The 13,119-nt window shown below is 30.7% G+C and overlaps 4 protein-coding genes across 5 annotated transcripts; 1 reads left to right on the top strand and 3 right to left on the bottom strand.

The window, feature by feature from the left end:
* Positions 1-3,391: 3,391 nt before the first annotated feature.
* On the bottom strand, positions 3,392-5,350 carry LOC126755609 (inactive peptidyl-prolyl cis-trans isomerase shutdown). Its single transcript, XM_050468306.1, has 3 exons — positions 5,200-5,350; positions 4,243-5,141; positions 3,392-4,174 (listed from the first exon to the last, which is right to left on the bottom strand). The coding sequence occupies exons 1-3, from the start codon at positions 5,256-5,258 to the stop codon at positions 3,768-3,770; spliced, it is 1,365 nt and encodes a 454-aa protein (XP_050324263.1). The 5' UTR covers positions 5,259-5,350; the 3' UTR covers positions 3,392-3,767.
* A 429-nt stretch (positions 5,351-5,779) lies between these two features.
* On the bottom strand, positions 5,780-7,599 carry LOC126755445 (hydroxysteroid dehydrogenase-like protein 2). The gene is made up of 3 exons (XM_050468022.1): positions 7,501-7,599; positions 7,143-7,342; positions 5,780-7,074 (listed from the first exon to the last, which is right to left on the bottom strand). Exons 2-3 carry the CDS (start codon positions 7,186-7,188, stop codon positions 5,882-5,884), a joined length of 1,239 nt encoding a protein of 412 aa, XP_050323979.1. The 5' UTR covers positions 7,189-7,342; positions 7,501-7,599; the 3' UTR covers positions 5,780-5,881.
* A 248-nt stretch (positions 7,600-7,847) lies between these two features.
* LOC126755444 (hydroxysteroid dehydrogenase-like protein 2) lies at positions 7,848-9,421 on the bottom strand. The gene is made up of 2 exons (XM_050468021.1): positions 9,242-9,421; positions 7,848-9,167 (listed from the first exon to the last, which is right to left on the bottom strand). Exons 1-2 carry the CDS (start codon positions 9,285-9,287, stop codon positions 7,927-7,929), a joined length of 1,287 nt encoding a protein of 428 aa, XP_050323978.1. The 5' UTR covers positions 9,288-9,421; the 3' UTR covers positions 7,848-7,926.
* A 972-nt stretch (positions 9,422-10,393) lies between these two features.
* On the top strand, positions 10,394-13,080 carry LOC126756247 (serine palmitoyltransferase 1). Of its 2 annotated transcripts, none has more exons than XM_050469185.1 (7): positions 10,394-10,509; positions 10,823-10,883; positions 10,957-11,453; positions 11,520-11,649; positions 11,722-11,919; positions 11,990-12,355; positions 12,414-13,080. In XM_050469185.1, the coding sequence occupies exons 2-7, from the start codon at positions 10,833-10,835 to the stop codon at positions 12,576-12,578; spliced, it is 1,407 nt and encodes a 468-aa protein (XP_050325142.1). In that variant the 5' UTR covers positions 10,394-10,509; positions 10,823-10,832; the 3' UTR covers positions 12,579-13,080. The 2 variants fall into 2 exon arrangements, with proteins under 2 accessions (XP_050325142.1, XP_050325143.1); XM_050469186.1 differs by having other exon boundaries at positions 10,398-10,509; positions 10,813-10,883.
* The last annotated feature ends 39 nt before the right edge of the window (positions 13,081-13,119 follow it).

Below are 13,119 nucleotides of genomic sequence, written 5' to 3'. Positions count from 1 at the left end.
ATTTATAGAACAATGAACTAGTATATTATAGCTACAATGAAAATAGTAAAGATACACACAAGAAAAATAAATCAAAAAAAATTTGTATGCCTTGTTTTTTAAATACAAGTAGTCATAAATATTAACGAAGCATGTACAATATGCTTGCTGCAAGTTTGCAGATAATATAAAATTTAATAAAACCAAGTAATTGTGTTTGTGTGTAACACAAATACTGAAATTTAAGAAAACTTAATTTTATAAAATAAAAAACATGCAAATACAAATGTATGGCGATTATAAAAACGTTAGCGCTAAAGTAAAAAAATAATTACTTTAAAATTATGAATAAAAAAAATAACAAATTTAACAAAAATTAATTACTTTAAAACTATAATTAAAAAAATTATAAAAAATAAAAAATTAAACATAAAAGCTTATAAATTGAATACTATTAAATGGTTATTTTTGTTTGCAAATAAAGCCACTTATGACGAAATCAATAAAGTTAATGCAAATAGTGTGCGTCAATTCAAGAAAATTTATATAAACAACATACATATGTATATATAAAATATATTAGTTAAGTAGTTATGCAAAAATAAATGTTGCATTAAGAGCTGCAAATATTTACTACTACAGCACGTTTTCGAAGCCATTATTGCTAAGGCAATAAACAATTCGTAACATTAGTCTAATTTATAACATTTGATAACAAGAGAATCAAAAAATTATTCAGTACTTTTTAAGCATTTATGATTTCGTTGCTCGCTGCAATTTATAAAGCTGTTCATTAATAATTATACTGATCGATTATTTTCTTTCTTTTTTTCCTCTCACAAAATTGTTTCACTTTACATTTACATTTACTACTTTTTTATTATACTATAATTTTTCTTACTCCACTTACAAAGATATTTTATTGTTTGTGCTTAATGTGCTCAACTTTATTATTATAAAGGAAATGAATGAATGACAAATAATATATATTTTTTTAATTTTAGTTATAAACTTTTGTATACTAATATGTTGTCGAATGTTATATTTTTGTTTAATTTATCACGCTGAGCAAACGATGTACATATGTAACTTAAATTAAAAATGTTGTTAAACTATAAAATATCTTTGATTTTACATACATATATTTGTAATTAATGTATGGTTTAAAAATATTTGCTTAGTAATAATTTCTTTGTTAGCTGTCTCGAAATTTTTTTAAATTCTATTTTTTAATTTTATTATTATTAATTTTCTTAATTTTTTACATATTTTTTTATTTCTTGTTCTTATTTTAGATTTATTTTTTTGTACAATTTTTATTTAATTTTATTATTTATATTTTTTTATTAATTTTTAAATTTTTAGTTTTTTTAATTTTTTTTCTTTTATTTCTTTCACCATTATTAAATTTTGATGTCAATTGTTTTCTGCGTTTGTTTTTTATCAATTTTCTTTTAAGTAATTTTTAGTTTTTTATTTATTTTTATTTTTTTATTGTTTTTAAATATTTCTTTAAGATTCTTTATTTTTTTATTTCTTTCACTATGATTTAATTTTAATGTTAATTATATTTTGTGTTTACTGTTTTAGTAATTTTTGATATTTAAAAATTATTTTTTTTAAGTTTTTTTTAATATTTTATTAATTATTATTATTTTTTAATATATTTTAAATATTTTTTTAGGTTTCTTTATGTTTTTAATATTATTTCATTTTATTCTTATATTTTGTGTTAATTCTTTTAATTACTTTTCAATTTTAATCTTATTTATATTGGTTCCGTTTTGTTTCGCCTTTTTAAAATTACATACAATTTTATTTATGAGCTTGTTATAGTGTCTTCAATAAAAAAATACCAATTTAAAAATGGATATGTATGAATTGGATGTGAAAAAGTGTAAACATTAATTTTTAGTTAAATTTTATTAATCAATTTTTCCATACGCGTTCTTATTCGGATTCGCTCGATTTAAAAATCATAATTTTATTGACAATTAATTAAAAATAAATCACATTTTTTTGTAAAACTTGTATTTTGTTTTCCGAATTCTCATTCACATTTAGTTATTTATATACAATATATACACAAACAATATATCTTTTATGATTTTTTATCTTTATATACCAAATCCATATGTATGTCTATATACATATTTATAAGTGACTTTCCTATGCAAAAGTAATATTTTACTCTTTATAATTGTGTTGGAATAATACAGTGAAATTAAAAGAAAAAATAAAAATAAAAATAAATAAAGAAATTAACTCAAATCAAAAAATAACAATATTGGCTCGGAATAACGACGCATCATATAAAAATTTAGTCCCATGCAAAATCATAAAAAAATATAATTTTTGTTAAAATGCACGAAAAATTTAAAACATATGCACATATACTTATGTTTTAAAATAAGAGTTAAGAAAAAAAATGCATTAGACAGATACATACATACATAGCAAACTATTAAAGTGAAACGACCCATATAGTATAATATTACAAAAATGCTCAAAAGCCAAGCAATTTATAGAAGACTATAACTTAATTTTATTTATGTGTTTATAAAAAAGAAAAATAATTTTAAAAACGATAAATTAATTACGTAGCTTATGCAAATTATTTAGAGCAACTTGGAACACAATTTAAGTAAATGAAATTGGGCTAATGCACCAATTTAATAATTTTGATAAAAGATTAGTAAAAAGCAAAACAAAAAAAAACGAAATTATTAGTGAAAAATGCGTTCAATCAAAATCAAATATATACATACATATGTATATATACATGTTTGTATATGTATGTACAATATAAATACATATTTAGTTGAAATAAATTATGTTAAATTAAATTAAGTACAATTAATGATGCATCTCAAAAAGCTCGAAAATAAGCTAACATAATCAATATGAGGCAATTATAAATAAAAAGTAGTTAATAACGTTATATAAAAGTTATAATAATAAAAAATAATTATAAATAAACTAAATATAATAAATAGAATATGCAGAAAAACGGAATACATACATAAAAACTAAAATAATAATAATAATTAGTTTAATACAAAAGCTAAAAAATTAACCGAAGTAAAATTTAGTAACAGTAACTAACAATTAAATGTGGGTTTAGCTACATGCATATACTATGTAGATAAATATAAGAGAAACAGAAAAATAAAAAAAAATTACCCAAAGGCTTGTGTGTACACAAATGCTTATTATTACAAATACAAATAAATGTGTTAAGTTAATAACAATTTAAAAATGTGAAATTGTGTTGCAATATTAAACAAAAAATCAAGTAATAAAAACTTGAAGAGTAAAATTAAGTAAGAAACCGTATTAGTATTATTTGTGAATTATACATAAATAATGAAATACATTTATGCGTTTTAACTAAAAATAAAAACAAAAAGTGTTTCAATGCAATTTTCATAGTTCAACATTTATTATTCGATTTTTTAAAAGTTCAGGTTTTTTTTTATTATTTCTAAGCTTATACGAGTACATGAATATTAATTTTCAAACTTATTATATTTTTTATTGTGGTCGCTGAGCAGTTTTTTAAACTAGTGAATAAAAAGTAATTTTCCTTTACAGATTTTACCAATACAATTTTTATTGTATTTACTAGTAATTGTTTTGCATAAAAAAAATGGGCGCATAAATTTAGCACTCTGTTCTTACGCACTAATATTGTTATGTATAAACTTATTTTTCTTTGGTGCAAAAATATATTGAACATTTTTGCTATAATTTCATTCAATCTTCTTAGTCTGCTTTAGCAGTCTAATTTATTTTTTATTTACTTTACTTAGCGTATAGGTTGCATTGTCTAGCGGTGAAAGCGTTAGTTTTAGATCCATGCTCTGCGCTAGCTCATCTACAGTTTTTATTTCACTTTTAGTTAAACCAGTTGGTAAGTTGAAATTATTCAAATCCATGTTTTCCTTGAAACTTTTCATTAGTTCTGCCATTTCTTGTTCGAAGATGCTGGGCGTCTCGGCGCTACCAGTATCACCTTGTTTGCCGACATCATTCTTCTTTATTATACCCATTGCTTTTGTCCAAATGCTGCGCTCGTTTTCTTTGTATTTTGCATAACGTTCTTCCAATATTTTCAGCTCCCGACTGATATCTTCGTTTTGCGGCTCCATGCGTTGGGAGCGTATAAGTATCTGCCGTGCGCGTTCATACTCGCCTACAATAGCAACCAAACATATTTGCCAAAAAGCATACATAAAAATATTAAAAAAAAAAAAAACTTACCCAGCAGTAGTAATGCACGTCCTTCTTGAAATAATGCTTTACACGAGGGTTTATTGTTAGTCAACTGGCGTATTTCTTTGCACATAATGCAAGCCTTTGTTGGTAGATTAACTTTATTATAACAAACTGCTAAGTTTGTATATAGTTTCAATAAAAATGCTGTTTGCTCTTTCTCCTCTTGCTCGTTCGCCAAATGACAGCTGTTCAGCAAACTTACTGCTTTCTCAAAAGCGCGAAAAGCATTTTTGTATAAGCCTTGTCCGAAGAAATCTAGACCTTTGAGATGTACTTCACGTATTTTTTCAATTACTATGGAATATTTGCCTCGTTCTTCATCGGTTAAGTTTTTATCTGCCTCTAAATCACCAACGGCATTGAATGAAACTAATTCTATTATAAAGAGTCCATCGGCACTTGGTTTTATGCGTGGCGGACAACCAATTTCACGGAAGAGTAAATGATGTGAAATTACGAATTGTGCCTGTTCGCCACGATACATGGTGCGCACTGCTTCCTCTAATCCTTCGATTACTTCATTTCGTCCAGTATAGAATTGATACGAGGAGCCACGCAAAAATGATGAATCAAAAGGTGCCCCTTCACCTTCCCAGTAGGCATTATATCGTATACACACACGTGCATTTAACGGCACTTCACCGTTTTCTGCTAATCCCGGCTGTGTAATTTTTTTGTAAATGTGTTCATTTATCTGCACCATTTGTTGACGCAGTTCATCAAATGTTTTTGTCCACGGCGAAACCAGTGTTGTGTGATCTACAGCCGACTTTTCATCATCTTCCTCATCAGAACCTAAATTTAATTCATCGAATATATCGTTGCTGAAGCCCTCATCAAAGTTTGTGTTAATCTCAAATGTTGTGCCAGGACCAACGAGATCGCTGCAATGAATGAATGATTATATTATTTGCGTATTACTACAATTTAAAATGTAGTTACCTTATTGATAATGGGTCCTTTAGAAAGTTGCAGCTCCCAGGTAAAGTTTCTTCCTCCATTTTATCAAATACTTTTGAAATTAAAAGAAATAATTTGGGTAATCAGAGGTTTTGGTTGTATTTGCATGTAATTTAGCGGCAATTAACTGTGATTTGATGACGCACTGAAAGGAAGAAGAAGAAAAATAAATAGTGTTGTAAGACGATGGAAAATTTTTCTATTCAACTTGTTGCTTCGCTTAAACTTAACAAAACCTATAAAACATGGTGAATTACTTATTTCATTCATTAAAAGTTTTTAAGATATATATGAATTATCAATTTAATGCCGTTCTTCAATATTTGATTTAAAATGATTTGTAATATCTATTCAAAACTTCGGTGAATAGCTCGTTGTTTTTATTTTTAAGTATATCTAAACACACATTTTATGATATTTTCCAAACAAATTTGACCAAATCGGAACAATTACAAATAATATAATACAAAAAAGTCAAAAATTTGTATTGTCTAATCTACAACTTCGTTCGGAAGGCACATATGCATATATTTATGTATGCATGTAAGTGAATAAACAACGGTTTACAAATAAAATATTTATTAAAAAGTAAATTAAACCTATATTTAACATAAAAAATGCAACTTATCACTAGCAAACCTCAGGTCATAACAATTACCAAAGTCTATAATTTTGATTTTAGTGAACGCATAAGCTTCTCCAGTTTCATTGCCTTATTCAAGTCACCGGAAATTTTTAGTTTTCCTGTCATATATGCAGTTGCAGCCTTTAGTTTTCCCGAAAACATATCATGGAAGTTATTAGCTTTCATTGTTAAAGTTGCATCAGGTGAAATCTTTGGTTCACCACTACCGCATGAGCCTGTTCCATTTTTTAAATCCAAATGCCATGTGCCTTTTTCTTCTCCTTCAATATTGAATTGGAAAACAGCCTGCGTTTTTTGCACCAGTTCTGGTGAAAGCAATGTTTCAATCTTTCCAAATAATGCCGGTATTTGACCGGAAGATGCACCTTCAGATTTTCTTTGCTTAATATCTTCTTTAATTGCATTGAGTTCATTCTCGGGAATATCCAAAAAGAAATCGGGCATTAATTTATCGGCATATTCAGGATTGCAGGCGTATTGTTTCAAATCCGTGACACCAGCTTCGGTTAAGACTTCATCGTCAATAAGAAAACGTCCTGTACACTGAGTAGGTTCACGCACCAAAACTGCATAAGCGGCATCTGCCATGATATCAACTTTTCGCGATACATTTAAACTATCTGGCCCAGTCAACATTTCTATGGCAGCCGTGTGTATAGCAGTTCGTGGCCATAACGCGTTTACGGCCACTTTGGCAGAACGGAATTCTTCTGCCATACCCAGCACACACATAGACATACCATATTTGGCCATTGTATAGGCCACATGTGGAGCAAACCAGATCGGATTCAAATTTAAAGGCGGTGAAATATTCAATATGTGTGCATGATTACTCTTCGTCAAATATGGTAAACATTCCTTTGATACAAGGAAAGTGCCACGTGTGTTAATATGATGCATAAGATCATAACGCTTCATATCTGTATCCAGCGTACCAGTGAGTGAAATGGCAGATGCATTATTTATGAGAATATCAATACCACCGAATTTCGCGACAGCATCCTGAACAGCTGAGCGTACTTGCTGCTCGTCGCGTACATCTACAACACAGGGGTGTGCACGACCACCAACCTTTTCAATTTCTTCAGCCGCTGTATAAATTGTACCTGGCAATTTGGGATGTGGTGTGCTTGTTTTAGCAGCGACGATGATGTTTGCACCATCACGTGCCGCTTTTAGTGCAATAGCTTTGCCAATTCCGCGCGACGCACCTGCAAAAAGAAAGTTGACCCACTTTTGTTAGTTTAATTTTCATGAAAACTTTAATATGCGCCCTCACCAGTAATAAAAAGTGTGCGTCCAGCTAGTTTCCCTGTATTAATCATTTTAAGTTTTTTCCTTTAATTTGCTATTAAAATAAGTGCTAATTTATAGCGACCACTCCGTTGCGCGTTTGTTTTTTAAATGTCAAAAAATTGGTTGGTCAAACAATGAAGTCAACAAAAGCAGAGTCCAAAGTACACAATTGGACCGCGGCGTCTGAAGTAGAAGCAGAAGCAGCATAATTAAATGATAGCAACAATCACAGAGGTAAAAGAAAAAACGTAAACATGAACAGATATAGAAGAGAGAGAATCATAAGACTTTGTACCAGAGGCAAACTGATATATTTTAGGAATACAATCCATTGTGCGAACCTGTAATCATACAACATATGTAGATTTGTATGCATGTATGTATGTATGCTAAAATAAGTACAATCCCACATTTGCTATCAAAAAACAACAGGACAGCGTTAAACACAGACGTAGCAATAATGACGACAGTAATAAATTTGACCCCCCACCTAGTGCAAATGTAAACACAAACGAATATATTTTCAAAGAGAAAAGCAGAGAAGTTATTTGATAATAGATGCAATAAAAACGAAACATTCAAATAATTAAAATATATTAGGGTTGCCTCAAGTCTAAAATTAAAATGATAATGATAAAGATTTTTAAAATCTACGTATTGCAGTTTCAAGTTCAAATAAAATGCTGCGTAATAATTGCCATACTTTTGTTATATACTTTTTTATTCAATATGAACAAACTTCAAACAAGACGTTAAATAAAAAATAACTACAATTTATCTATAATCATTTTTGACGTAAGTGTTTTCGTAAGTTTCTCCAATTTAAGAGCTTTACTCAAATCTCCCGATATTTTCATTTCACCCATAAGAAGTGCTGTTGACGGCTTCATTTTACCGGAAAATATTTCGACAAAATTCTCTGATGTTATTGCAAATGTTGCATCCGCTTCCTCTTCCGGTACGCCTTTTCCACAAGAACCTGCACCATTTTTTAGGTCAATGTACCAAACACCACCTTCATTACCCACTATATGAAATTGATAAATCGCTAATGTTTTTTGAACAAGTTCATTTGAAAGTAGCGGTCCAATTTTTTCAAATAATCCTGAAATTTTTCTCTCCTCTTTTTGTGTATTTACTTTCGGTTTTCTTTCTTTCAATATAGACTTCCATACTGGTATATCTCTATTAATAAAAGGTACAATTTTCTCTTTTGGTATATCCACGAAAGATTCATACATCAATTCATCTGCGACTGTAGGGTCGTTAGCATACTGATCGAGATCTTTTACACCAGCTTCCGTTAAAACTTCATCATCGACTAGAAAACGACCAGTAAACTCTTTTGGCTCACGTATAAGCACTGCATACGCCGCATCTGCCATAATATCCACTTTGCGTGTTCTCTTCAGAAATTCTGGTCCCATAAGAGCTTTGATTCTCTCTGTGCATATTGAAGTTCGGGGCCACAAGGCATTTACCGCCACTGACATAGCATTTAGCTCATATGACATACCTAGCACACACATAGACATACCATACTTTGCTATGGTATACCCTAAATGAGCTGAGAGCCATTTAGGATCCAAGTTTAAAGGCGGGGCAATATTTAAAATATGTGAATATTCGCTTCGTATCAAATAAGGCATACACTCTTGTGATACGATGAAAGCGCCACGTGTATTGGTTTGATGCATAATGTCAAAATGGTTTATTTTTGTGGCCGCTGTACTGGAGAAAGAAATGGCGGAGGCATTATTAACCACAATGTCAATACCACCAAATCTCGAAACAGCATCATGAACAGCGGCACGCACTTGCTCTTCATCACGTATATCTACAGCACAAGGAAGTGCACGCCCGCCTGCTTTCTCCACCTCATGGGCAGCTGTGTAAATGGTTCCAGGAAGTTTAGGATTTTCTTCAGTAGTTCGAGCAGCTATCACTATATTTGCACCATCACGAGCCGCTTTTATAGCTATTGCCTTACCAATACCGCGTGATGCACCTTGACGAATCAAACGTCCAAGGAATGAATTAATATTTATATTTAAAATATTATAGAAGTAAATTATATTAAACCTGTAATAAATATAGTGCGTCCAGCTAATTTGCCCGTGTTTATCATTTCAAAATTTGGACCGATAACCTAGTCGAACTCGTATTTTGGTTATTTCTTTGATAGTTGAAGGGCAGTGATCGCATAATATTTGTTTATTTGCGTTTTTTTTATTTAGTATATACCGGTAACAGCTGATTTGAGAAAACATCTGCTCGTGAATGAAAAATGACAGTTTGTTTTTTGTCTCTAGCTTACCAGAACGCTGGAAAAATAATTTTACTAATTGGCATTAACCTTTTACTTTTAGAAATTACCCTAGAAGATAAGTAATAGCTAACTAACCGGCCATCAATAGGTTATCAGTAATTAATGCCTTCGTTATCCGTTAGGTTATTTATTATCCCCTGAACAGGGTATATTAAGTTTGTCACGAAGTTTTGTCTGTCTGTATACATAGTATATGTACATATGTATATACGAACCAGTCCCTCAGTTTTTAAGATATCGTTTTAAAATTTTGTTAACGTCATTTTCTCTTCAAGGAGCTGTTCATTTGTCAGAACCGCCGATATCGGACCACTATAACTATAGCTGTTATACAAACTGAACGATCGGAATCAAGTTCTTGTATGGAAAACTTTCACATTTGACGATATTTCTTCACGAAATTTGGTATGGGTTGTTGTTCATAGAAATAATGTATTTTTGGAAGAAATTGTTCAGATCGGCTCACTATAGTATATAGTTGGTATACAAACCGAACGATCGGAATCAAGGGCTTGTATGGAAAACATTTGCCGTGGTATCTTCACGAAATTTTACATGAATTACTGCTTAAGGTAATAACGACAAAATTGTTCAGATCGGATTACTATAGCACATAGCTTCCATACAAACTGGACACATAGTTACTAAAAGAAATGCACCTGTGAAAGGCATATTAGCTTCGGTGCAGCCGAAGTAAACGTTTTTTCTTGTTTTTATTTATTATTATTCCAATTATCAGCGACAAAAAATCAGTCTTTCAATGGAGTGTTATACTTGTACAAGTAAAAGAATACGAAAAATGCCAAAGACCATCCCTTTGAATTCTGTATTTACGAATATTTTTAAATGTAAACAATACAAAAGGGAAATTCTGCTGTATAGAAATAAGGCAACACTTGAAAGGTGTAGTCAAATAGAATTTGACATTTCACCTTGAAAAGCGGGTTTTTTACCTGCACGTTCATATCAAAAAAATTTTCATACTAAAATAAATAAATTGTGATTGATAAAAATTGAACAGGTACATTTTATTAGCAATATAAAACATTTGAAATATAGAAGTTTAAGAAAAATTTAGATACGGTTAAAAAATCTAACGTGATTTTCCAAAATAGTATCAAGTTTCTATTATAAATATTGTTTTAAAAAGTAATAAAAAAATAATCTTATCACTTCATATGCGAATTAAATGGAATGTAGTGCAATCACGAATGACGAAAGGGTTTGCATGACGCATATGTGGATTCTTTACTAACATGAACTAATCACATCGATTGTTCGCGTTTATATTACTTGATTTTTTGCTTATTTTACTTAATTAAAGTATTTCATAGGATCAGCAGCATGGTCGCAATTCCTTATTTATTTAACGAAATCGAGCGCATATTTGAAAATGTGAGTAAAATTGTCATATTGAAATCAAATAGACCATGTTGATCAAATTATATTCTTATTTTGCTAATTCCAGACCCCATTATATGTGATTGTATTGGAAGCTTTTTTGCTGCTGTCGGTAATATGGTTGTTACTTTTTAAGCGTAATGGGCGTGGTAAACGGTACACAAAAGTAGAGGAAGAAGAAATTATTTCCAAATATGAACCGGAACCACTCATAGCTGAAACCGATCCCAATCATCCATTGCTGCAAACACGTTTAGTCCAATCGAAAGTAGGCAAGCGTGTGGTAGTTGACGGACATGAGTGCTTAAATTTAGCAACGCACAACTATTTGGGTTTATTAGAAGATGACAAAATATTGGAGGATGCTTGCAATACATTGAAGAAATACGGTGTTGGTTCTTGCGGACCCCGTGGTTTCTACGGTACAATGGATGTACATTTGGATCTGGAAGAACGTTTAGCAAAATTTACGGGTATGGAGGAATCAGTGGTATACTCTTATGGATTCTCTACCATAGCAAGTGCTATACCAGCATATGCAAAACGAGGCGATGTCATATTTGCGTAAGTAAAAATTTTAAAATTGAACATCAGAGTTAGTATAATTTTTTTTATTTATGAATTCTTAAGTGATGAGATGGTTAATTTTGCCATCCAAAAAGGTTTGGATGCTTCACGAAGCACTATTTATTACTACAAACACAATAATATGGCCGATTTGGAGCGTCTACTTATTGAGCAACAAGAACGAGATGCAAAGGTGTGTTTATAAAATGAGTATGTGTATGCATTGAAAAGTGTAATTACCAATAGTTTATTTTTATACAAATAGAATCCAAAGAAGGCAGCCAAGACCCGTCGTTTTCTTTTGGCCGAAGGTATTTACATGAATACTGGCGAAATATGTCCTTTACCCGAACTTGTAGCGCTACGTGCTAAGTATAAATTGCGTTTGTTTCTGGATGAGAGCATTTCCTTTGGCACACTTGGTAAAACCGGCCATGGTCTCACCGAGCACTTTAATGTCGACGTAAGTATATTTTTTAACATAAATTGCATATATTATATTTTAATGGTTTACTAAACATTTTTATTAACAGCTGATTGAGGTTGATCTCATTATGGCAGGTATGGAAAATTCTCTAGCTACCATCGGCGGTTTCTGTGTCGGTTCGCACTTTATCGTCGAGCATCAACGTCTGTCGGGTTTGGGTTATTGCTTCTCTGCATCACTGCCACCACTATTGACACAAGCAGCCATCTCTGCACTTGATCGTTTCGAAACCGAACCGCAAATGTTTACGCAACTGCAGGAAATTTCGCGAAAAGTGCAAATGATATTTGGTAAATTTTCAAAGTTGAAGTTGCGTGCCAACGAACTTTCGCCCATCAAACACTTATATATAGCGGAGGAACGCGAAAATGCAGATGAGGAACGGGAATTGCTCATTCAAATAGCCAATAAGGTAATTCCTATATGAAATTAACGTTTTCAATTGTTTATACATTGAAATATATTTCTAGTGCATTGCAAATGGTGTTGCTGTTATTGAGGCGCGTTATTTGAATAATTTGGAGAAACATGCTATACGTCAAAGCATACGTATAACGGTGAATCGCTTACTCACTGACGCAGATATCAAGCATGCTTTCGATGTTATCGAAAGTGTTTCCAACGAAGTGTTGTAAATCACACGCCATTAATTATGACTATTTCAAAATTAGTAGATAGTATAGGCTGATAGCTTATTTCAACACCATAAAAGCATTACGTTATAGTTTTATGTTAACTGCTGCTATGACATAGTAAAAGTGAGGTTAATTTTCAAAAAGAACAAATATTTAATGTACTAAGCCACGCTTCATTAAGTAGGGGTAGTATTCTATTGAATACTTCTTGTAGCTGAATATTGGAATGTGCATGCACACAATTTCCGAGCACTATTTGTTTACATTTCAACAAAAAATATAAATATAATAAAATTGATTAAATAATAATATTTTTGCATACATATTACACTTTTCCTAGTTTCCTATTATATTATATAAGGTCATACATGCACATTCCATGCTAAGGCTTGTAATTTCACTTTCTTTGAATGTTCGTACGAAAAAATCGTATGTTAAAACCAAAGCTAAAACGAAAATGTATTAAACTTTAAAATAATAAAACTTATAATTTAAAATAATATATTTATATATGTATACAGAGTTTTCTATTCAATTGCAA

The sequence above is a fragment of the Bactrocera neohumeralis genome, chromosome 4 (assembly GCF_024586455.1).
Source record: "Bactrocera neohumeralis isolate Rockhampton chromosome 4, APGP_CSIRO_Bneo_wtdbg2-racon-allhic-juicebox.fasta_v2, whole genome shotgun sequence".
Taxonomy (NCBI): Eukaryota; Metazoa; Arthropoda; class Insecta; order Diptera; family Tephritidae; genus Bactrocera; species Bactrocera neohumeralis.
Note: the sequence above shows the minus strand (reverse complement) of the source record. Positions and strands in the feature narration are given on the sequence as shown.